This window comes from Notothenia rossii (assembly GCF_949606895.1).
Source record: "Notothenia rossii genome assembly, chromosome: 9".
Classification (NCBI taxonomy): Eukaryota; Metazoa; Chordata; class Actinopteri; order Perciformes; family Nototheniidae; genus Notothenia; species Notothenia rossii.
In genome coordinates this window covers 6,133,434-6,159,358 of record NC_136907.1, presented here as the reverse complement: position 1 = coordinate 6,159,358, position 25,925 = coordinate 6,133,434, and the positions used below count along the sequence as shown (strand labels likewise).

At 42.7% G+C, this 25,925-nt stretch overlaps 2 protein-coding genes across 3 annotated transcripts; both read left to right on the top strand.

Annotated features, from left to right (window-relative positions):
- Nucleotides 1–14,315: 14,315 nt before the first annotated feature.
- Nucleotides 14,316–18,652, top strand: LOC307017688 (uncharacterized protein; the record flags this gene model as incomplete). Of its 2 annotated transcripts, none has more annotated exons than XM_079647385.1 (8): nt 14,316–14,590; nt 15,275–15,986; nt 16,068–16,139; nt 16,226–16,273; nt 17,172–17,231; nt 17,334–17,407; nt 17,655–17,714; nt 17,811–17,949. In XM_079647385.1, the coding sequence occupies exons 2-8, from the start codon at nt 15,500–15,502 to the stop codon at nt 17,814–17,816; spliced, it is 807 nt and encodes a 268-aa protein (XP_079503511.1). In that variant the 5' UTR covers nt 14,316–14,590; nt 15,275–15,499. The 2 variants fall into 2 exon arrangements, with proteins under 2 accessions (XP_079503511.1, XP_079503510.1); XM_079647384.1 differs by having other exon boundaries at nt 14,319–14,590; nt 17,334–17,431; nt 17,657–17,714; nt 17,811–18,652.
- LOC307017687 (uncharacterized protein) lies at nt 18,633–22,043 on the top strand. The gene is made up of 4 exons (XM_079647383.1): nt 18,633–18,925; nt 19,115–20,162; nt 20,249–20,387; nt 20,677–22,043. Exons 1-4 carry the CDS (start codon nt 18,768–18,770, stop codon nt 21,732–21,734), a joined length of 2,403 nt encoding a protein of 800 aa, XP_079503509.1. The 5' UTR covers nt 18,633–18,767; the 3' UTR covers nt 21,735–22,043.
- The last annotated feature ends 3,882 nt before the right edge of the window (nt 22,044–25,925 follow it).

The window sequence follows — 25,925 nt, the reverse complement described above, 5'->3', positions numbered from 1 at the left end:
TTCACAAACCATGATATCTTGGGCTCGAAAGTCCAGTCCCGTCCAAATATTTTTATTCCAACGAAAGCAGATTGGCAAAGAACGTCCTGAGCCGGAGTCAAACTGAGACCTAAGGATCTTGCAAGGCAACAGTAAGACTTAAATCCCTTACATGTTACCATTCATTCTCTATGGTAGTTCTTATCACTACGGATGTAATATATTTCTGGCCACAAGCTGTATTTCGGGGGCGCTCTTTCTTTAGTTATGTGACCCAAAGTGATTGATGAGCATTTGTGGGTAAGGGGAAACTGAAATGATGCTTAACAGAAGTTTTTTTAGCAAAAATCAACAATAATAACATTCACAATATTAAACTGGCACGCGCTGCATTTCACAAGCCATGATAACCAGGGCTCTAAAATCAAATAAACCATTTTTACTCAACATGCTTTTCATGTGAAAATGAACACCTAGGCTCTAATTAGACAAGTTAGAAAGTGTAGCAGTGGACTGTATACAAATCTTTACAGTTGAAGTTCAGAGGGGGACATGTATAGTCAATTTCTTACTTTTACTCTAGAATCATAGAAGACAAACACTACAAATACTCACCATTGTGGAATTAATGTCATCAGAAATACAAGTTACAGGACCATGCATCTCCAGATGTGTTGAATTTAGATGTTTTTTTAAATGTTTCTGCTTTCTCCAAAGTCCATAGCGTTCGGCCAGCACCTTCGTAGTCTGAAAGGAGCAGACAATTAGGAATAATTTCATTTTTCTCGGCATATTGGCATTGTTCAAAGACTCCTCCCTCGCTCATCTATTTTGCTGATAGCTATCTTTTGGATATGTGGAGTCAATCAAGACATAATGTGTTTCCGCCCGGTCTCGAACCGGGGACCTTTCGCGTGTGAGGCGAACGTGATAACCACTACACTACGGAAACTGATGAAAGGGCTATTGCCGCCCGTCAAACTGGAGGCCAACGTTCGATTCCCCGTCGGAGCGAGTTTTTCACCAGTTCTTCGAAAGATACTATAGCCGCTTTCACACCAAATACTTAGCCGGTCCCCGGTACTTGTTCCCCCCGAACTCTTTAGTCCCTCGAACTGTCCTAGTAGATTGCGTTCTCACCGGAATAAGTCCCTGAGGGAGGATTAGGCAAATGAAGCCGCTGACGTCACTTCTTCTTCTTCTGCTTTGGGTTCACAAAACTTTTCAGAGTTTTACGGGGCGTGGTTTGCAATTCGCCCAGCCAATCAGAAATTGTTAGTGTGGCCGACACAGCCAAGAACCATTTCCTCCTCAGGAAAGTACTACCTCGCTAGCAGGGACTATCTGGAGGTGAAAAGGTTCACTCGAACTAGGGACAAGTTCCAGATCCTTTTTGGTGTGAAACCAAATCTCCCCACCCTATCGACCTAGTTCGGGGGGAAAAGTACTCAGGTTTGAAAGCGCCTAATGACACTCAAAAGGCCCACCTTCAAAAAAAGCCACACCCTTTGAGCCATAAAACTGACTTTTAAAGACTCTTCAAACGTTTCAGGCCCTGCATTGAGGATGAAACAGATGCATAAAAAAAGCGTATTTAGCAAAAATCAATGTGTCTATACGCTTCTTCACTCTTTCCAAAGTCCTATAGCATTCAGCCAGCTCCTTCGTGTTTGACGGATATTAAACTTACATACTGTGCATTTCACAAACCATGATATCTTGGGCTCGAAAGTCCAGTCCCGTCCAAATATTTTTATTCCAACGAAAGCAGATTGGCAAAGAACGTCCTGAGCCGGAGTCAAACTGAGACCTAAGGATCTTGCAAGGCAACAGTAAGACTTAAGTCCCTTACATGTTACCATTCATTCTCTATGGTAGTTCTTATCACTACGGATGTAATATATTTCTGGCCACAAGCTGTATTTCGGGGGCGCTCTTTCTTTAGTTATGTGACCCAAAGTGATTGATGAGCATTTGTGGGTAAGGGGAAACTGAAATGATGCTTAACAGAAGTTTTTTTAGCAAAAATCAACAATAATAACATTCACAATATTAAACTGGCATGCGCTGCATTTCACAAGCCATGATAACCAGGGCTCTAAAATCAACTAAACCATTTTTACTCAACATGCTTTTCATGTGAAAATGAACACCTAGGCTCTAATTAGACAAGTTAGAAAGTGTAGCAGTGGACTGTATACAAATCTTTACAGTTGAAGTTCAGAGGGAGGCACGTATAGTCTATTTCTTACTTTTACTCTAGAATCATACAAGAAAAACACTACAAATACTCACCATTGTGGAATTAATGTCATCAGAAATACAAGTTACAGGACCATGCCTCTCCAGATGTGTTTAATTAAGTTTTTTTTTTAAATGTTTCCGCTTTCTCCAAAGTCCATAGCGTTCGGCCAGCACCTTCGTAGTCTGAAAGGAACAGACAGTTAGGAATCATTTCATTTTTCTCGGCATATTGGCATTGTTCAAAGAGTCCTCCCTCGCTCATCTATTTTGCGGATAGATATCTTTTGGATATGTGGAGTCAATCAAGACATAACATGTTTCCGCCCGGTCTCAAACCGGGGACCTTTCGCGTGTTAGGCGAACGTGATAACCACTACACTACGGAAACTGATGAAAGGGCTATTGCCGCCCGTCAAACTGGAGGCCCAGGTTCGATTCCACGTCGGAGCGAGTTTTTCACCAGTTCTTCGAAACATACTATAGCCGCTTTCACACCAAGTACTTAGCCGGTGCCCGGTACTTGTTCCCCCCGAACTCTTTAGTCCCTCGAACTGTCCTAGTAGATTGCGTTCTCACCGGAATAAGTCCATGAGGGAGGATTAGGCAAATGAAGCCGCTGAAGTCACTTCTTCTTCTTCTGCTTTGGGTTCACAAAACTTTTCAGAGTTTTACGGGGCGTGGTTTGCAATTCGCCCAGCCAATCAGAAATTGTTAGTGTGGCCGACACAGCCACGAACCATTTCCTCCTCAGGAAAGTACTACCTCGCTAGCAGGGACTATCTGGAGGTGAAAAGGTTCACTCGAACTAGGGACAAGTTCCAGATCCTTTTTGGTGTGAAACCAAATCTCCCCACCCTATCGACCTAGTTCGGGGGGAAAAGTACTCAGGTTTGAAAGTGCCTAATGACACTCAAAAGGCCCACCTTCAAAAAAAGCCACACCCTTTGAGCCATAAAACTGACTTTTAAAGACTCTTCAAACGTTTCAGGCCCTGCATTGAGGATGAAACTGATGCATAAAAAAAGCGTATTTAGCAAAAATCAATGTGTCTATACGCTTCTTCACTCTTTCCAAAGTCCTATAGCATTCTGCAAGCTCCTTCGTGTTTGACGGATATTAAACTTACATACTGTGCATTTCACAAACCATGATATCTTGGGCTCGAAAGTCCAGTCCCGTCCAAATATTTTTATTCCAACGAAAGCAGATTGGCAAAGAACGTCCTGAGCCGGAGTCAAACTGAGACCTAAGGATCTTGCAAGGCAACAGTAAGACTTAAATCCCTTACATGTTACCATTCATTCTCTATGGTAGTTCTTATCACTACGGATGTAATATATTTCTGGCCACAAGCTGTATTTCGGGGGCGCTCTTTCTTTAGTTATGTGACCCAAAGTGATTGATGAGCATTTGTGGGTAAGGGGAAACTGAAATGATGCTTAACAGAAGTTTTTTTAGCAAAAATCAACAATAATAACATTCACAATATTAAACTGGCACGCGCTGCATTTCACAAGCCATGATAACCAGGGCTCTAAAATCAAATAAACCATTTTTACACAACATGCTTTTCATGTGAAAATGAACACCTAGGCTCTAATTAGACAAGTTAGAAAGTGTAGTAGTGGACTGTATACAAATCTTTACAGTTGAAGTTCAGAGGGGGACATGTATAGTCAATTTCTTACTTTTACTCTAGAATCATAGAAGACAAACACTACAAATACTCACCATTGTGGAATTAATGTCATCAGAAATACAAGTTACAGGACCATGCATCTCCAGATGTGTTGAATTTAGATGTTTTTTTAAATGTTTCTGCTTTCTCCAAAGTCCATAGCGTTCGGCCAGCACCTTCGTAGTCTGAAAGGAGCAGACAATTAGGAATAATTTCATTTTTCTCGGCATATTGGCATTGTTCAAAGACTCCTCCCTCGCTCATCTATTTTGCTGATAGCTATCTTTTGGATATGTGGAGTCAATCAAGACATAATGTGTTTCCGCCCGGTCTCGAACTGGGGACCTTTCGCGTGTGAGGCGAACGTGATAACCACTACACTACGGAAACTGATGAAAGGGCTATTGCCGCCCGTCAAACTGGAGGCCAACGTTCGATTCCCCGTCGGAGCGAGTTTTTCACCAGTTCTTCGAAAGATACTATCGCCGCTTTCACACCAAATACTTAGCCGGTCCCCGGTACTTGTTCCCCCCGAACTCTTTAGTCCCTCGAACTGTCCTAGTAGATTGCGTTCTCACCGGAATAAGTCCCTGAGGGAGGATTAGGCAAATGAAGCCGCTGACGTCACTTCTTCTTCTTCTGCTTTGGGTTCACAAAACTTTTCAGAGTTTTACGGGGCGTGGTTTGCAATTCGCCCAGCCAATCAGAAATTGTTAGTATGGCCGACACAGCCACGAACCATTTCCTCCTCAGGAAAGTACTACCTCGCTAGCAGGGACTATCTGGAGGTGAAAAGGTTCACTCGAACTAGGGACAAGTTCCAGATACTTTTTGGTGTGAAACCAAATCTCCCCACCCTATCGACCTAGTTCGGGGGGAAAAGTACTCAGGTTTGAAAGCGCCTAATGACACTCAAAAGGCCCACCTTCAAAAAAAGCCACATCCTTTGAGCCATAAAACTGACTTTTAAAGACTCTTCAAACGTTTCAGGCCCTGCATTGAGGATGAAACTGATGCATAAAAAAAGCGTATTTAGCAAAAATCAATGTGTCTATACGCTTCTTCACTCTTTCCAAAGTCCTATAGCATTCTGCAAGCTCCTTCGTGTTTGACGGATATTAAACTTACATACTGTGCATTTCACAAACCATGATATCTTGGGCTCGAAAGTCCAGTCCCGTCCAAATATTTTTATTCCAACGAAAGCAGATTGGCAAAGAACGTCCTGAGCCGGAGTCAAACTGAGACCTAAGGATCTTGCAAGGCAACAGTAAGACTTAAATCCCTTACATGTTACCATTCATTCTCTATGGTAGTTCTTATCACTACGGATGTAATATATTTCTGGCCACAAGCTGTATTTCGGGGGCGCTCTTTCTTTAGTTATGTGACCCAAAGTGATTGATGAGCATTTGTGGGTAAGGGGAAACTGAAATGATGCTTAACAGAAGTTTTTTTAGCAAAAATCAACAATAATAACATTCACAATATTAAACTGGCACGCGCTGCATTTCACAAGCCATGATAACCAGGGCTCTAAAATCAAATAAACCATTTTTACACAACATGCTTTTCATGTGAAAATGAACACCTAGGCTCTAATTAGACAAGTTAGAAAGTGTAGTAGTGGACTGTATACAAATCTTTACAGTTGAAGTTCAGAGGGGGACATGTATAGTCAATTTCTTACTTTTACTCTAGAATCATAGAAGACAAACACTACAAATACTCACCATTGTGGAATTAATGTCATCAGAAATACAAGTTACAGGACCATGCATCTCCAGATGTGTTGAATTTAGATGTTTTTTTAAATGTTTCTGCTTTCTCCAAAGTCCATAGCGTTCGGCCAGCACCTTCGTAGTCTGAAAGGAGCAGACAATTAGGAATAATTTCATTTTTCTCGGCATATTGGCATTGTTCAAAGACTCCTCCCTCGCTCATCTATTTTGCTGATAGCTATCTTTTGGATATGTGGAGTCAATCAAGACATAATGTGTTTCCGCCCGGTCTCGAACTGGGGACCTTTCGCGTGTGAGGCGAACGTGATAACCACTACACTACGGAAACTGATGAAAGGGCTATTGCCGCCCGTCAAACTGGAGGCCAACGTTCGATTCCCCGTCGGAGCGAGTTTTTCACCAGTTCTTCGAAAGATACTATCGCCGCTTTCACACCAAATACTTAGCCGGTCCCCGGTACTTGTTCCCCCCGAACTCTTTAGTCCCTCGAACTGTCCTAGTAGATTGCGTTCTCACCGGAATAAGTCCCTGAGGGAGGATTAGGCAAATGAAGCCGCTGACGTCACTTCTTCTTCTTCTGCTTTGGGTTCACAAAACTTTTCAGAGTTTTACGGGGCGTGGTTTGCAATTCGCCCAGCCAATCAGAAATTGTTAGTATGGCCGACACAGCCACGAACCATTTCCTCCTCAGGAAAGTACTACCTCGCTAGCAGGGACTATCTGGAGGTGAAAAGGTTCACTCGAACTAGGGACAAGTTCCAGATACTTTTTGGTGTGAAACCAAATCTCCCCACCCTATCGACCTAGTTCGGGGGGAAAAGTACTCAGGTTTGAAAGCGCCTAATGACACTCAAAAGGCCCACCTTCAAAAAAAGCCACATCCTTTGAGCCATAAAACTGACTTTTAAAGACTCTTCAAACGTTTCAGGCCCTGCATTGAGGATGAAACTGATGCATAAAAAAAGCGTATTTAGCAAAAATCAATGTGTCTATACGCTTCTTCACTCTTTCCAAAGTCCTATAGCATTCTGCAAGCTCCTTCGTGTTTGACGGATATTAAACTTACATACTGTGCATTTCACAAACCATGATATCTTGGGCTCGAAAGTCCAGTCCCGTCCAAATATTTTTATTCCAACGAAAGCAGATTGGCAAAGAACGTCCTGAGCCGGAGTCAAACTGAGACCTAAGGATCTTGCAAGGCAACAGTAAGACTTAAATCCCTTACATGTTACCATTCATTCTCTATGGTAGTTCTTATCACTACGGATGTAATATATTTCTGGCCACAAGCTGTATTTCGGGGGCGCTCTTTCTTTAGTTATGTGACCCAAAGTGATTGATGAGCATTTGTGGGTAAGGGGAAACTGAAATGATGCTTAACAGAAGTTTTTTTAGCAAAAATCAACAATAATAACATTCACAATATTAAACTGGCACGCGCTGCATTTCACAAGCCATGATAACCAGGGCTCTAAAATCAAATAAACCATTTTTACACAACATGCTTTTCATGTGAAAATGAACACCTAGGCTCTAATTAGACAAGTTAGAAAGTGTAGTAGTGGACTGTATACAAATCTTTACAGTTGAAGTTCAGAGGGGGACATGTATAGTCAATTTCTTACTTTTACTCTAGAATCATAGAAGACAAACACTACAAATACTCACCATTGTGGAATTAATGTCATCAGAAATACAAGTTACAGGACCATGCCTCTCCAGATGTGTTTAATTAAGTTTTTTTTTTAAATGTTTCCGCTTTCTCCAAAGTCCATAGCGTTCGGCCAGCACCTTCGTAGTCTGAAAGGAACAGACAGTTAGGAATCATTTCATTTTTCTCGGCATATTGGCATTGTTCAAAGAGTCCTCCCTCGCTCATCTATTTTGCGGATAGATATCTTTTGGATATGTGGAGTCAATCAAGACATAACATGTTTCCGCCCGGTCTCAAACCGGGGACCTTTCGCGTGTTAGGCGAACGTGATAACCACTACACTACGGAAACTGATGAAAGGGCTATTGCCGCCCGTCAAACTGGAGGCCCAGGTTCGATTCCACGTCGGAGCGAGTTTTTCACCAGTTCTTCGAAACATACTATAGCCGCTTTCACACCAAGTACTTAGCCGGTGCCCGGTACTTGTTCCCCCCGAACTCTTTAGTCCCTCGAACTGTCCTAGTAGATTGCGTTCTCACCGGAATAAGTCCCTGAGGGAGGATTAGGCAAATGAAGCCGCTGACGTCACTTCTTCTTCTTCTGCTTTGGGTTCACAAAACTTTTCAGAGTTTTACGGGGCGTGGTTTGCAATTCGCCCAGCCAATCAGAAATTGTTAGTATGGCCGACACAGCCACGAACCATTTCCTCCTCAGGAAAGTACTACCTCGCTAGCAGGGACTATCTGGAGGTGAAAAGGTTCACTCGAACTAGGGACAAGTTCCAGATACTTTTTGGTGTGAAACCAAATCTCCCCACCCTATCGACCTAGTTCGGGGGGAAAAGTACTCAGGTTTGAAAGCGCCTAATGACACTCAAAAGGCCCACCTTCAAAAAAAGCCACATCCTTTGAGCCATAAAACTGACTTTTAAAGACTCTTCAAACGTTTCAGGCCCTGCATTGAGGATGAAACTGATGCATAAAAAAAGCGTATTTAGCAAAAATCAATGTGTCTATACGCTTCTTCACTCTTTCCAAAGTCCTATAGCATTCTGCAAGCTCCTTCGTGTTTGACGGATATTAAACTTACATACTGTGCATTTCACAAACCATGATATCTTGGGCTCGAAAGTCCAGTCCCGTCCAAATATTTTTATTCCAACGAAAGCAGATTGGCAAAGAACGTCCTGAGCCGGAGTCAAACTGAGACCTAAGGATCTTGCAAGGCAACAGTAAGACTTAAATCCCTTACATGTTACCATTCATTCTCTATGGTAGTTCTTATCACTACGGATGTAATATATTTCTGGCCACAAGCTGTATTTCGGGGGCGCTCTTTCTTTAGTTATGTGACCCAAAGTGATTGATGAGCATTTGTGGGTAAGGGGAAACTGAAATGATGCTTAACAGAAGTTTTTTTAGCAAAAATCAACAATAATAACATTCACAATATTAAACTGGCACGCGCTGCATTTCACAAGCCATGATAACCAGGGCTCTAAAATCAAATAAACCATTTTTACACAACATGCTTTTCATGTGAAAATGAACACCTAGGCTCTAATTAGACAAGTTAGAAAGTGTAGTAGTGGACTGTATACAAATCTTTACAGTTGAAGTTCAGAGGGGGACATGTATAGTCAATTTCTTACTTTTACTCTAGAATCATAGAAGACAAACACTACAAATACTCACCATTGTGGAATTAATGTCATCAGAAATACAAGTTACAGGACCATGCATCTCCAGATGTGTTGAATTTAGATGTTTTTTTAAATGTTTCTGCTTTCTCCAAAGTCCATAGCGTTCGGCCAGCACCTTCGTAGTCTGAAAGGAGCAGACAATTAGGAATAATTTCATTTTTCTCGGCATATTGGCATTGTTCAAAGACTCCTCCCTCGCTCATCTATTTTGCTGATAGCTATCTTTTGGATATGTGGAGTCAATCAAGACATAATGTGTTTCCGCCCGGTCTCGAACTGGGGACCTTTCGCGTGTGAGGCGAACGTGATAACCACTACACTACGGAAACTGATGAAAGGGCTATTGCCGCCCGTCAAACTGGAGGCCAACGTTCGATTCCCCGTCGGAGCGAGTTTTTCACCAGTTCTTCGAAAGATACTATCGCCGCTTTCACACCAAATACTTAGCCGGTCCCCGGTACTTGTTCCCCCCGAACTCTTTAGTCCCTCGAACTGTCCTAGTAGATTGCGTTCTCACCGGAATAAGTCCCTGAGGGAGGATTAGGCAAATGAAGCCGCTGACGTCACTTCTTCTTCTTCTGCTTTGGGTTCACAAAACTTTTCAGAGTTTTACGGGGCGTGGTTTGCAATTCGCCCAGCCAATCAGAAATTGTTAGTATGGCCGACACAGCCACGAACCATTTCCTCCTCAGGAAAGTACTACCTCGCTAGCAGGGACTATCTGGAGGTGAAAAGGTTCACTCGAACTAGGGACAAGTTCCAGATACTTTTTGGTGTGAAACCAAATCTCCCCACCCTATCGACCTAGTTCGGGGGGAAAAGTACTCAGGTTTGAAAGCGCCTAATGACACTCAAAAGGCCCACCTTCAAAAAAAGCCACATCCTTTGAGCCATAAAACTGACTTTTAAAGACTCTTCAAACGTTTCAGGCCCTGCATTGAGGATGAAACTGATGCATAAAAAAAGCGTATTTAGCAAAAATCAATGTGTCTATACGCTTCTTCACTCTTTCCAAAGTCCTATAGCATTCTGCAAGCTCCTTCGTGTTTGACGGATATTAAACTTACATACTGTGCATTTCACAAACCATGATATCTTGGGCTCGAAAGTCCAGTCCCGTCCAAATATTTTTATTCCAACGAAAGCAGATTGGCAAAGAACGTCCTGAGCCGGAGTCAAACTGAGACCTAAGGATCTTGCAAGGCAACAGTAAGACTTAAATCCCTTACATGTTACCATTCATTCTCTATGGTAGTTCTTATCACTACGGATGTAATATATTTCTGGCCACAAGCTGTATTTCGGGGGCGCTCTTTCTTTAGTTATGTGACCCAAAGTGATTGATGAGCATTTGTGGGTAAGGGGAAACTGAAATGATGCTTAACAGAAGTTTTTTTAGCAAAAATCAACAATAATAACATTCACAATATTAAACTGGCACGCGCTGCATTTCACAAGCCATGATAACCAGGGCTCTAAAATCAAATAAACCATTTTTACACAACATGCTTTTCATGTGAAAATGAACACCTAGGCTCTAATTAGACAAGTTAGAAAGTGTAGTAGTGGACTGTATACAAATCTTTACAGTTGAAGTTCAGAGGGGGACATGTATAGTCAATTTCTTACTTTTACTCTAGAATCATAGAAGACAAACACTACAAATACTCACCATTGTGGAATTAATGTCATCAGAAATACAAGTTACAGGACCATGCCTCTCCAGATGTGTTTAATTAAGTTTTTTTTTTAAATGTTTCCGCTTTCTCCAAAGTCCATAGCGTTCGGCCAGCACCTTCATAGTCTGAAAGGAACAGACAATTAGGAATCATTTCATTTTTCTCGGCATATTGGCATTGTTCAAAGAGTCCTCCCTCGCTCATCTATTTTGCGGATAGATATCTTTTGGATATGTGGAGTCAATCAAGACATAATGTGTTTCCGCCCGGTCGCGAACCGGGGACCTTTCGCGTGTTAGGCGAACGTGATAACCACTACACTACGGAAACTGATGAAAGGGCTATTGCCGCCCGTCAAACTGGAGGCCAACGTTCGATTCCACGTCGGAGCGAGTTTTTCACCAGTTCTTCGAAACATACTATAGCCGCTTTCACACCAAGTACTTAGCCGGTGCCCGGTACTTGTTCCCCCCGAACTCTTTAGTCCCTCGAACTGTCCTAGTAGATTGCGTTCTCACCGGAATAAGTCCATGAGGGAGGATTAGGCAAATGAAGCCGCTGAAGTCACTTCTTCTTCTTCTGCTTTGGGTTCACAAAACTTTTCAGAGTTTTACGGGGCGTGGTTTGCAATTCGCCCAGCCAATCAGAAATTGTTAGTGTGGCCGACACAGCCACGAACCATTTCCTCCTCAGGAAAGTACTACCTCGCTAGCAGGGACTATCTGGAGGTGAAAAGGTTCACTCGAACTAGGGACAAGTTCCAGATCCTTTTTGGTGTGAAACCAAATCTCCCCACCCTATCGACCTAGTTCGGGGGGAAAAGTACTCAGGTTTGAAAGCGCCTAATGACACTCAAAAGGCCCACCTTCAAAAAAAGCCACACCCTTTGAGCCATAAAACTGACTTTTAAAGACTCTTCAAACGTTTCAGGCCCTGCATTGAGGATGAAACTGATGCATAAAAAAAGCGTATTTAGCAAAAATCAATGTGTCTATACGCTTCTTCACTCTTTCCAAAGTCCTATAGCATTCTGCCAGCTCCTTCGTGTTTGACGGATATTAAACTTACATACTGTGCATTTCACAAACCATGATATCTTGGGCTCGAAAGTCCAGTCCCGTCCAAATATTTTTATTCCAACGAAAGCAGATTGGCAAAGAACGTCCTGAGCCGGAGTCAAACTGAGACCTAAGGATCTTGCAAGGCAACAGTAAGACTTAAATCCCTTACATGTTACCATTCATTCTCTATGGTAGTTCTTATCACTACGGATGTAATATATTTCTGGCCACAAGCTGTATTTCGGGGGCGCTCTTTCTTTAGTTATGTGACCCAAAGTGATTGATGAGCATTTGTGGGTAAGGGGAAACTGAAATGATGCTTAACAGAAGTTTTTTTAGCAAAAATCAACAATAATAACATTCACAATATTAAACTGGCACGCGCTGCATTTCACAAGCCATGATAACCAGGGCTCTAAAATCAAATAAACCATTTTTACTCAACATGCTTTTCATGTGAAAATGAACACCTAGGCTCTAACTAGACAAGTTAGAAAGTGTAGCAGTGGACTGTATACAAATCTTTACAGTTGAAGTTCAGAGGGAGGCATGTATAGTCAATTTCTTACTTTTACTCTAGAATCATAGAAGAAAAACACTACAAATACTCACCATTGTGGAATTAATGTCGTCAGAAATACAAGTTACAGGACCATGCCTCTCCAGATTTGTTGAATTTAGATGTTTTTTTAAATGTTTCTGCTTTCTCCAAAGTCCATAGCGTTCGGCCAGCACCTTCGTAGTCTGAAAGGAGCAGACAATTAGGAATAATTTCATTTTTCTTCGGCATAGTTCAAACAGTCCTCCCTCGCTCATCTATTTTGCCGATAGCTATCTTTTGGATATGCGGAGTCAATCAAGACATAACATGTTTCCGCCCGGTCTCGAACCGGGGACCTTTTGCGTGTGAGGCGAACGTGATAACCACTACACTACGGAAACTGATGAAAGTGCTATTGCCGCCCGTCAAACTGGAGGCCAACGTTCGATTCCCCGTCGGAGCGAGTTTTTCACCAGTTCTTCGAAAGATACTATAGCCGCTTTCACACCAAGTACTTAGCCGGTCCCCGGTACTTGTTCCCCAGAAACTCTTTAGTCCCTCGAACTGTCCTAGTAGATTGCGTTCTCACCGGAATAAGTCCCTGAGGGAGGATTAGGCAAAGGAAGCCGCTGACGTCACTTCTTCTTCTTCTGCTTTGGGTTCACAAAACTTTTCAGAGTTTTACGGGGCGTGGTTTGCAATTCGCACAGCCAATCAGAAATTGTTAGTGTGGCCGACACAGCCACGAACCATTTCCTCCTCAGGAAAGTACTACCTCGCTAGCAGGGACTATCTGGAGGTGAAAAGGTTCACTCGAACTAGGGACAAGTTCCAGATCCTTTTTGGTGTGAAACCAAATCTCCCCACCCTATCGACCTAGTTCGGGGGGAAAAGTACTCAGGTTTGAAAGCGCCTAATGACACTCAAAAGGCCCACCTTCAAAAAAAGGCACACCCTTTGAGCCATAAAACTGACTTTTAAAGACTCTTCAAATGTTTCAGGCCCTGCATTGAGGATGAAACTGATGCTTAAAAAAAGTGTATTTAGCAAAAATCAATGTGTCTTTACGCTTCTTCATTCTTTCCAAAGTCCTATAGCATTCAGCCAGCTCCTTCGTGTTTGACGGATATTAAACTTACATACTGTGCATTTCACAAACCATGATATCTTGGGCTCGAAAGTCCAGTCCCATCCAAATATTTTTATTCCAAAGAAAGCAGATTGGCAAAGAACGTCCTGAGCCGGAGTCAAACTGAGACCTAAGGATCTTGCAAGGCAACAGTAAGACTTAAGTCCCTTACATGTTACCATTCATTCTCTATGGTAGTTCTTATCACTACGGATGTAATATATTTCTGGCCACAAGCTGTATTTCGGGGGCGCTCTTTCTTTAGTTATGTGACCCAAAGTGATTGATGAGCATTTGTGGGTAAGGGGAAACTGAAATGATGCTTAACAGAAGTTTTTTTAGCAAAAATCAACAATAATAACATTCACAATATTAAACTGGCATGCGCTGCATTTCACAAGCCATGATAACCAGGGCTCTAAAATCAACTAAACCATTTTTACTCAACATGCTTTTCATGTGAAAATGAACACCTAGGCTCTAATTAGACAAGTTAGAAAGTGTAGCAGTGGACTGTATACAAATCTTTACAGTTGAAGTTCAGAGGGAGGCATGTATAGTCTATTTCTTACTTTTACTCTAAAATCATACAAGAAAAACACTACAAATACTCACCATTGTGGAATTAATGTCATCAGAAATACAAGTTACAGGACCATGCATCTCCAGATGTGTTGAATTAAGTTTTTTTTTTAAATGTTTCCGCTTTCTCCAAAGTCCATAGCATTCGGCCAGCACCTTCGTAGTCTGAAAGGAACAGACAATTAGGAATAATTTCATTTTTCTCGGCATATTGGCATTGTTCAAAGAGTCCTCCCTCGCTCATCTATTTTGCGGATAGATATCTTTTGGATATGTGGAGTCAATCAAGACATAATGTGTTTCCGCCCGGTCTCGAACCGGGGACCCTTCGCGCGGGGACCGCGTATAGTAAGGACTAACTCTCTTAACTTTACCATTCATTCTCTATGGTAGTTCTTACACTGTGACTGCAATATATTTCTGGCCACAAGCGAGAAATTGGGGGCGCTGTTGCACCCTTTTGGTAGAAGTAAGGAGACTCCGTTTCCAGTGACAGAGAGTGAGAGACGGAGCAACAGCAGCAGCACCACCTTCAGATAGAGAGACGACATTAGCGACACAATTCGACTTCTAACATCACGTCCAACTTATCAAACGTAAGTGGGGCTTATTTTTCTTCGACTGAATTAACACTTATCATATTGTTACACTGTTTTTGCAATAGTTGTTAGTTGTTAGTTTGTCTTTAACTCTGTGTGTTGTTAGCGCTAAGGTACTGTAACTTGTGTTAGCTAACGTTACACTAACGTCGTTACAGTAAATGTCAGGGTTCACAGCAGCTGATTTATTACTCATTGCACATGGCAAAAGAGCTGTCAAATGTGTTTTACAGGTGTATCTTGTTAACACTGATCCAAAATACTGCATTATTTGACTCTTTTCATTGCTGCAGTTCTACTTACTACAGTACATTTTAATCGGGTAAATTCTAGTATTCAGTCTTAAAACTTTTGTTTTGCTATCTTCCATTATACTGTTCATGTAATAGAAAAATTGTTACATAGTCATTACAAATCCCAATGAATGTAAAGATGAAATAAAGTGAGTTCACTCAAATTACAATACATAATTAATCTTCCTGCCCACCTGCCCCTCTGTTTGTTTGTTTGTTTGTTTGTTTGTCTGCCTGCCTGCCTGTCTGATCATGTAATATAACATGTGTTACCTATACAAATCCTGGTTAACGTGAATGAATGAAATGAATAACTCTGCTAATATAACAGTATGATGATTTGTGCACTTCTTAATATATATTTTGCATTGTGTTTTTCTGTGTGCAGGAGATAATGAAGAAAACCATATTCTTCCCAGGAAAGATGAGAGTGTCTTTCAGGAAGGGTCCATCTGGCCACCTGCGACAGGACCCTTCAGAGGAGGGTATGATAATTTAAAAAAGTCCTTCCCTTCAGGACAAGTCTGCCGCTCAGAAGCATGAGCATGTGAGGACAAATGCTCTCACTGAGGTCCTTCAGAGGGGAGGGGATGTATCCGACCGACTCGAGGTGATGGGGGAGTACGTTCTACAGTTTGGAAAGTATAAGGGGAAACTGTACAGGTGGCTCCTTGAGAATGACGTCGGCTACACCCTCTACCTGATGGACAAGGTGGACGAGGAGGAGAGAGGTGGGACCTTCAACCCCCAAGGGCCTAGCAAGGACAGCCTGCTGTCGTTTCTGGACTACGCCAGGAGCTTCCAGGAAATTCAGGATCTGAGGAAGTACCTGTGCTCCAGGAAGCCTGCCCCACCAGTGGCGTCAGAGGGGGAACATACTGTCGGCTTTGGAGCCAGGGCCAAAGACACCTGGAAGCAGATCTGGGATAGCAGGGCTGATGGTTATGCTGCCTTTGTTTTAGGAGTGAAGTGCATCACTAACAGCAAGATGTACAACCTTCAGCAGTATATCCTCAAGCAGCAGAGGGCTGAGTCCTGTCCACCACCTGCTGAAGGCTGCATTGCATCAGCTGCCTCCACTCTGACATCCAGCACTCCAGGTCAGCTCACAGTCATATGCAAATACTGCTTTAAGGTGAACATGACATTGACATAATAAATGTTATTGTTTAATCTCCTAGTGATGGAGGAGGACGAGGAGCTGGAGAGGGCGATGTTGAATCTGTCTCCTTCAAAACTCTACACTGAACGAAGTAGGTGGATCCAGTTAGATATACAGTGATTATATAAACTTACTGTACATGTTAAAACTTTGTTCATTGTCACCTGTGCTTTATAGGGCCACCAGCAGCAGTCTCCAGAGCCCCGGCTGTGTCTACACCAACAGGTTTTTCTCCAGCAGTGTGGAGGGATAACTCTGTTTCCCTGCCATTACTATTCTCAACTAGTTTGTTCTTTTGGCCGTGTTCTGGTCTGTTCTGATGCTTGTGTTATTCTGTTCTCCAACTAACTGAAGGAATTAACATGTCAGCAATGATGGTAAGTGTTTTTCCTTTTTTGCATGCTTTTTTTAGACTGTCATACAAGGATTTGGCATTTTAAATATTGCAGTGGCTTAGAAAACCTAGCTTCTTACCCTCTAAGATATCATGCCACACCTTTGAATGAAAGATGTGTCTGCTATATATGTATGCTGTTTCTCTGCTTTACCTGTTTCCAAACACATATAGACATTATGTTTTTCTATTTCAAATAATTGATTCACAAGTTAATACAACGGGGTATTTTCATTCTGTTAAAGAAACAACAGGTAAAGACAGATTGTGAAGCATGAAACAAATTAACACGATTCTCATGTTATGTCACGTTTATAGTTTGTAGGTTTTGTTTGGGTGTTTTTGCTGTTTTCCATGTCATGTTTCCCTTTGGGTTATGGTCTGGTCCTTTCCCCTGTGTGTTCCTCTTGTCATTAGTTTCCCTGGTGTGTCTAATTGTCTGATTATGTTCACCTGGGCCCCTGTGTTTTCTCCTCCCTCCTCACCTGTGTCTTGTTGTGTGATTGAGTCTGGTGTGTATTTAAGTTCTGGGTTGTCTGTCTGTCTTGGTCGGTTCGTCTTGTTCCCTGACTAGTTCTGCGGTGAGTGTTCTGTTTGTCATTGTATAGAAATATCATAGCCTTGAAATAAAGGAAGTTTCAGTTTAAATCTGCATTTGGGTCCTGCTTGTTTCACAAACCGTGACACAACTTAACACTTGAGGAACATGACACAGGATTGTTTCTACAGCCCACAGGACTTATCCAACTGCCACTGTGTCCACACCCGATGGACCTGCTCCTCTGAAAGGTTATTGGGTTTTTATACTCCTCACTTGGATCCATCTTGAATCTTTTTCATACATATTCTGTATATATACCCTCATGTTTGTTTTGGCCTTTCATCCTTCAGCCACAGTGAAGGCACCGCTGCCGGTCCCTCCTCAGCTGCTCGCCATTGCCCCAAAGCTCGGGATAGAAGTGCAGGTGCCAAATGTGTTGAGACAAAATATGTGTTGTTCTTATACTACCAGTGTATCTCACAGAAACTTACATTTAATTCTGACAAATTACATTGTCACGGTGTCATACAGTATAGTGCTCACGTTTTAGGTAAAGTTAAGTAATGATATCATCGTCTCTGTTTTCATTTCACAACTTCTTCAATGCTGCTTCTTAATTTTGATGTATAATGTGTATACGTCACTTGCCTGTTTGTATCTCATCATCCCAGATTCATCACCACATAATGTGGCCCCTGTGGAAGCGCAGGGACACACTGTCCTCGATGAAGGTATGGATATCTGTGACACTGTATTAAAGCAGTCATTTATATAGAGCTTTATTCAATTTTATCTGATGTAACTGTGTGTTTTACTGTGTTTTACAGCTCTGAATTGCCCAGTGCCTCCTGTCCCCTTAGCAGCACCACACCAGCCTGCAGCCTCTGTCCCGGGCTATAGTGAGGATGTTGCCCACTGGAACTGCTCGCACCAGCAGAAGATTTGGATGAAGACTGAGTTGGAAACATTGGGTCTGTGGCCAGGTTCCCGTCCAGTGAGACATCTTATGAACATGTTGTCCCTGTGGCGTTATCCGCCTCAGCCTGAGCTCATAGACTCAATCTCTGACCTGCCTTCACCCAATTTTTATCAGCTTCATCCATATTTCATTTGGAAGCCAGAGCATGCGATCATGGAGAGGGTGAGAAACAGTTGTGTTTGGCCCTGTCTCTATGGTTGTCCGAACCCTCAGGTAGCTTCTTCTGGCATTGGAAGGCCAAGAGTCATCCTTGGGACAAGCGGCCAGTACTATATTTTAGCTTCGCGACTCACCTGCAAGGTCTGCAAAAAGTACTGGCATGCTGACAAGCCCCAGTGGCTGGAGAAGCTACCCCGGCGCTTCAGCAACATCGTGACGGCCTTCCTGACTCACAAAAAGGCGGTCTGCAAATCTGTCCTGGATGAGATGAGGCGCAGCGGCAGATCCCCAGAGGACATGTCCAAGCAGCTGACGGAGGCGCTCAATCTGAAATATGAGAGAGCTCACCTGGCCTACCTGCTGTGTGTGCAGAATGTCAGGGATGCTGAGGCAGGAGTCTACGGCCAAAGGACCATCACTGGGTTCCTCAGACAGGAAGACACTCCGGCTCCATTTGGTGGATACTCGGATGGTGATGGCTGGTGTGGAGTTTCTGTCTCTTCTCTAACTGGTGGAGTGCCTGGTCCGTGAGTATCAGCGGCAGGAGGAGCTCCTTACTCTGCTGCTTCAGGGGACCTTTGGTCAGGCCCTGAGGTCAGATCACACTCAAAGAGTGGCTAGGAAGGTTGTGCTGTCGTCTGGCACCATGTCTTCCTATGCCATCATGAATGAGAACTGGATGATCCTGAGCTGGGTGATGCTGCAGTCAGAGTGTGATAGGTCCCTTAACCCGTTGTATGAGGGTCTGTCTCAACGCTACACTGTGGCTGGAGTGGAGAAGGCACGCTACCAGTGGGTGGACAGGTATAAACAACAAGTTTCAATTGAAAACAGTTGATTCTTTTTTTTTCTTAATTGTGCATTTTATTCTGTAATCTGACTCTTCATAAATATAATACACATGAATAGTTACAGTTAATTATTACACTAATTTTGTACGAAGATATTGTACAAGGTTTTCAGCTTTAATGAAATTTCTTTTTAATGCTTTAGGCACTGCTGCGCTGCCTTCAAGGTCCTTCAACCTGGGGCTCAGGAGCACTTGTGGGACAGCTGGAGGACCACAGATGCTATCCTGGCAGAGGCCACCTCTGGAAATCTCAAGAACATTTGCGCATCAAGGAACAAGTTTAACAAAGACATTATTGTCAAGTTGGACTTGTTTCATTGTATGTGGCGGTTTACCAGGGAGTGTGTCTCCGAGCATCATTCTTTGTACAGCTCCTTCTGCCAGTTCCTCTCAGCAGCGCTCGTTGTGGTGGACCACAGCGATCTCCAGAAGCTGAAGGAGGCGTACACGTTCTGCAGAATTTCTCCTGCTAACCCCACCAAGCAGCACATAAGAGAGCACTGCAGGACAAAGGTGCCACAGCCAATGGAACTGCTGCAAAGAGTGGAAGACGTCCTCCATCACTATTACATGGCAAAGGATGCCAATGATTTGCTCCTTTTCAAAGACTCAATGTTAAAGGTGTGGAGGATCCAGCGCATCCACATCCTCCGAGGCTGCCTGAGCGACCCTGAAGTGGGAGAGGGAATCCTCTACAGGTATGGTGGCACCCTGCAGCTGAATTACAACAAGGGCGAGGGAGCTGCCGTGCCTGTGTGGATCCCTGTGAGAGGCACCTCTCAGCAGGAGGGTTTCCACGGACACCAAGCCCAATGGGTGACAGGCAACCGGGTGTCCTGTGAACTATTCCAGGCCCAAGCTATGACTGGAGTTGTGCGCTGGAACTACCAGAGGCTGGTGGACCTAAAACAGCCAGATGTGGAGCTGCCAGCCGTGTTTGACCCCCGGTTGATTTCAGAGCTTAACACCAGCTCTGTAAAAGTCACAGGAAGGTCCAAATACCCAGCACTGCAGCTCTCCAAGAGGGACACGGGGGAGAGATTTGGACTGCAGTACGTGGAGCCAGGCTGTCGTCCTGTTGTTTTGAACTGGGACAAGAACAGGGCACAGCCAAACAACCCAGCGGCAGTAGCCATGGAGACAGAGCATCATTGTCCTGCCCCTACTGTTGTAGTGGGCACAGACTCTCACGTAATCCAGTTCATATTTTATCTACTTACTGTCAAGTACTGACAGACTGGCTGAAAAACTAATTCACTATATTTGTGCTATTTCAGGAATCCTGTGCTGATCCAGTTGGGGCAGTGCCAATTCTGTCTTCCAGTTCCCGGCAGTCCTCTGATGTTGTGACCAAGTCCCTGCCGCCTTTGACACAAGCCTCTGCCACACAAAAACCAGAGCCTTTGATAGATACAGGTCATTCAAATTACCTACCTACACTACCTCACTGTTAAAAAACAGGCGTGCACATAATATATGTAATATCATCATGTTGAAATATTGTTTATTAACAATCATTAAGCAAGTGTATGCAAAATGTAAAAGCCATTGAAAAGCATAATAGAACAAGAGGTAGGAATATAAGATAATCATGTATTTGTCCCACAAAAGTTAAATTAGCTGTGAAGTGAAATGACTAAAAGAGCTAATTGATTTGCAACACACTGGCATAAAACAATATAATTAACATATATTTCTTTTTTAGACTTGACAGGGGTAGCACCGCTGCCTCAGTCCTCCTCTCCTCGAGCCACCCGCACTGGACCAATTAAAACTGGTGGCCTCATTCAGGTCTTGGACCATGGTCGGTGGACAGAGCCCATGAAAGCTGCCATCGACGAGCTTCTGGTAAACCACCGTGGTGCCAAAGATGTCCTGAAGCGAGTGGATGTGGACTACGCTGCCATGGTCCAGAGGGGATGCACAGACCGGAACAGCCTCCTTCACCCGACCACAGTCCAACATATCTCACGATATGTTAAACATCTGGCAAAATTAAAAAACACCAGCTCTTCCCTCAACACATCCCCAGAAAAGGTCCTAGAGACACAGCAGCTGTGGCATAGTTTGACCTCAGGTAGCCAAACTATCAGTGTGCCTGCCATAACTCTGCCACCTGCCATATTCAACCCTCCAGCTGTGGCTCCCAAACAGGAGGACTCACTGAGCAGGGCTTCAGTGGAGAAGATTGTGTCAGACGTCCTGGCAAAGCAACAGCAGCAACAGCCTCAGAAAAAGACGCTGATGAGAAACTGTTTAGCCTGCGGTCAGCCGAAATCTCGCTATCTTGGGGATGGCTCTTCAGTTCATTTTTTTTACCAATCAAAAACGGTAAAATACTTTTACTGCTCCACCAAGGTCTTTAAGACCTATACTAAAGAAGGCCTCAAAGACACCAGGATGTCTTTTGAGAACTTTGCTGCAACTCCGTTTTTTGAGCGAGAGCTGGAGGCTGCCAGACTGAGGGGGGCAGAGTGGAGAAAAGTTGCAGAGGAGAGAGGGAAGAGGAAGGCAGCTGTGCAGCTGCCAACAGGCCGTCTCTGCAGGTTTTGTCACCAACCACTGAAGCAGGGTCCCAACAGCCCTCATACCCATGCATCCTTCCCAGGGGTTCCAGGGAAGTACATCTACTGCCCCTCCAGAGTCTTCTCCTTATATAATGCACAGGGCATGGAGAAGGAGATAACGTGGCGGGAGTTCCAGCAGTCGGACTTCTATGATGGTGAAAGGGACAGATGGGTTGCAGACAAAAGGAAGCCCTAACCTACCCCCACATACACACATGCACACGCCACTTCATGGGTATACTAAGTTGCATACTAACATAGCAACTAAGACGTTTTGCCTGCAACACAAATGAGACCCCTAAACTATCAGCCTTTTCACCAGTCCTGACAATCCTGCCAATAACAAAACAATTTTGGTTAATGCCCTCAAAAAACTCAATTCATAATAAAGAATAATAATAATTTCAGAGATTTCTATAGGTCCTCCACTCCAACCTTGTCAGTGCTGGGGCCTTAAACATGTAATGTATTTAAATGTTGCACTAGAAAAAAAAAAAAAAAAAAACTGGTCTGATTAAGAGACGGCATTCATCCTACTTTGGAAGGTGCAAATCTCATTTCGGCAAACATTTCAGGGCTCTGTGGACTTAATCCATGACAAACTGGAGTTGAGACCAGGAGGCAGAGTCGCAGTCTTACACGCTTCTCTGCGCTCTCTCCTAGGCAGTCATCCATAGGAATCCCGACCCCAATAAAATACCCAATATTAACGGTGTGTGTGTCTGCCCAAGGACAATTTAAGGTAAAACCTAATAGAGGTGTCATACATAATAACCTAATAAAAGTAAATGTAACAACTACTACAGTGCAACAAAACAGGAAGATTAAATGTGGTCTCTTAAACATAAGATCTCTAGCATCTAAAGCAATACTGGTAAATGATTTAATATCAGATTATAATATTGATATATGCTGTCTCACTGAAACTTGGTTGAGACATGAAGAATATGTCAGCATAAATGAGGCCACTCCACCCAGCCATATCAATACTCATATTGCCCGAGGCACGGGCCGAGGAGGTGGAGTTGCAGCAATCTTTGACTCAAGTTTACTTATCAATACTAAACAAAAATTAAATTATACCTCCTTTGAAAGCCTCATTTTCAGTCTTACGCATCCGACCTGGAAAACTTTGCAGCCAATCTTATTTGTTAGTGTACCGTGCACCAGGTCCTTATTCAGAATTCTTATCAGAATTCTCTGAGTTTTTATCAGCTTTGGTACTTAAAACAGATAAAGTAATTATCGTAGGTGACTTTAATATTCATGTTGACGATGATAAAAATAGCCTTACTGTTGCATTTAACTCTATATTAGATTCTGTTGGTTTCTGTCAGAGTGTAAATAAACCAACCCACTGCTATAATCACACTCTTGACCTTGTTCTGACTTATGGTATTGAAATTGAGCAACTATTAGTCGAACCGCATAATCCTGCTTTATCCGACCATTTCTTAGTAACTTTTGAAGTACTGTTACTAGACTACAAAGCATTAGCCAAAAGCTCCTGCAGCAGAAACCTATCTGTTAGTGCTATAGCCAAATTTAAGGAACAGATTCCACCAATACTTAACTCGATAGCATGTCTGCATGTAGGGGAGGAAACTTATACAAAATGTACACCACCCCAAATTGATCATGTTGTTGATAGTGCTACAGATGCGCTGCGAATAAAATTAGACTCTGTTGCTCCTTTGAAAAAGAAGAAAATAAAACAACATAGATTAGCTCCATGGCATAATGCCGAAACCCGCAAAATAAAGCAAAAGTCGAGACAACTTGAAAGGATATGGCGTTCCACTAAACTTGAAGAATCTCGTTTAATTTGGCATATTACTCTCAATGAATATAAGAAAGCACTGCGTAAAGCGAGAGCAGCCTACTACTCTTCATTAATAGATGAGAATAAGAATAATGCAAGATTTCTTTTCAGCACTGTAGCCAGGCTGACAGAGAGCCACAGCTCGACTGAGCCTTCTATTCCCATAGCACTCAGTAGTAATGATTTTATGTGCTTTTTTAACGATAAAATTGTTACTCTTAGAAACAAAATCAATGACCTCTTGCCTTTGACCAGTATAGTGTTATCAACAGCTCCCGGAAACGTAAGTTCTAATAATATTACACTAGATAGTAAACTAGAATGCTTTTCAGCCATAAACCTTGAACAATTAAATTCAATGATTCTCTCTTCTAAACCATCAACGTGTATCTTAGACCCGATTCCAACTAAGCTGTTAAAAGAAGTTTTTCCATTAATTAGCACTTCTTTATTAAATATTATGAATATGTCTTTATTATCAGGCTATGTTCCAAAATCATTCAAAGTAGCAGTGATAAAACCGCTTCTTAAAAAGCACAACCTCGATCCAGAGGTTTTAGCCAACTATAGACCTATTTCTAATCTTCCGTTCCTCTCAAAAATTCTTGAGAAAGCAGTCGCAAAACAGCTGTGTGATTACTTAAGAAACTATGATTTATTTGAAGATTTTCAGTCTGGCTTTAGAACACAACATAGCACAGAGACAGCTCTGGTTAAAGTCACAAATGACATTCTAATAGCCTCTGACAAGGGACTTGTCTCTATTCTTGTCTTACTCGATCTTAGTGCTGTATTTGATACTATCGACCATGATATCCTATTGCAAAGACTAGAGCACTTAGTTGGCATACAGGGAACTGCTTTAGGCTGGTTTAGGTCTTATCTATCTGAACGCTCTCAGTTTGTACGTGTCAACGATGAATCTTCCATGCAAACCAAAGTTAGCCATGGAGTGCCACAGGGCTCAGTGCTTGGACCTATTTTGTTCACCCTATATATGCTTCCGTTAGGCAATATTATAAGGAATCATTCTGTAAACTTTCATTGTTATGCGGATGATACTCAACTATATTTATCAATCAAGCCTGATGAAATTAATCATCTAAATAAAATTCAAGACTGCCTCAAGGACTTAAAAACGTGGATGACCTTACATTTTTTGATGTTAAACACGACCAAAACTGAAGTTATTGTACTTGGCCCGAAGAATCTACGAAACAAATTATCTAAAGATATATTAACTATGGATGGCATTAATTTGGCCTCCAGTGAGACTGTAAGGAATCTTGGTGTTATATTTGATCAGGATTTATCCTTTAACGCCCACATAAAATCAATTTCAAGGACCGCCTACTTCCATCTACGTAACATTGCAAAAATCAGGCATATCTTGCCTCAAAACGATGCAGAGAAACTAGTCCATGCATTTGTTACTTCAAGGCTGGATTATTGTAACTCCTTATTATCAGGGTGTACCAAGAAGTCAGTCAAGTCGCTTCAGCTGATTCAAAATGCTGCAGCTCGTGTACTAACCAGAGTTAGGAAAAGGGACCACATTACTCCTGTTCTGGCTGCCTTACACTGGCTCCCTATAGAACACAGGATAGAATTTAAAATTCTTCTTCTCGCCTACAAAGCCCTTAATGGGCAGGCGCCATCTTACCTTAAAGAACTCATTATACCTTATTGTCCTACTAGGGCATTGCGTTCCAAGAATGCAGGGTTGTTGGTTATTCCTAGAGTCTCTAAAAGTACAATGGGAGCCAGAGGCTTTTCTTATCAAGCTCCACTTTTGTGGAATCAGCTTCCAGTTTGTGTTCGGACGGCAGACACCCTATCCGTTTTTAAGAGTGCGCTTAAGACCTTCCTTTTTGATAAAGCTTATAGTTAGGGCTGATTAGATTCAGCCCCTAGTTTTGCTGATATAGGCTTAGTTTGTCGGGGGACATCTTACTTCTTCCTTCTCTCTGTCTATACCTGTGTACTCTCATGTTCCGATTAACCCAGCTTCCCCAAATTTCTTTCTTTTTGGTGTCTATATACGCCGGGATCCGGAGTCATGGATGATCCTGCGGTCCTGTGTCATGGATTGCGAGTCCTGGATCTTGAGTCGTGGCTGCGGTCCTGGATCATAAGTCCTGGATGGATGTCCTCGTGGATTCATCTTCTTATTATACACACATGCATTTCAAAACATTTGGACTACCTATGTTGCAAATGTATTATCTTTTCAATTTACACACGGCATCTATTGCACGTCTGTCCGTCCTGGGAGAGGGATCCCTCCTCTGTTGCTCTCCCTGAGGTTTCTCCCATTTTTCCCTTTAAACTGTGGGGTTTTCTCTGGAAGTTTTTCCTTGTACGATGTGAGGGTCTAAGGACAGAGGGTGTCGTATTGTCATACTGATATTCTGTACAAACTGTGAAGTCCACTGAGACAAATGTAACATTTGTGATATTGGGCTATATAAATAAACATTGATTGATTGATTGAATATTATATACTATACTAGAATAAATAAGTGAACAATAATTGCACTAGAATACATGTAATTATTGCACTAG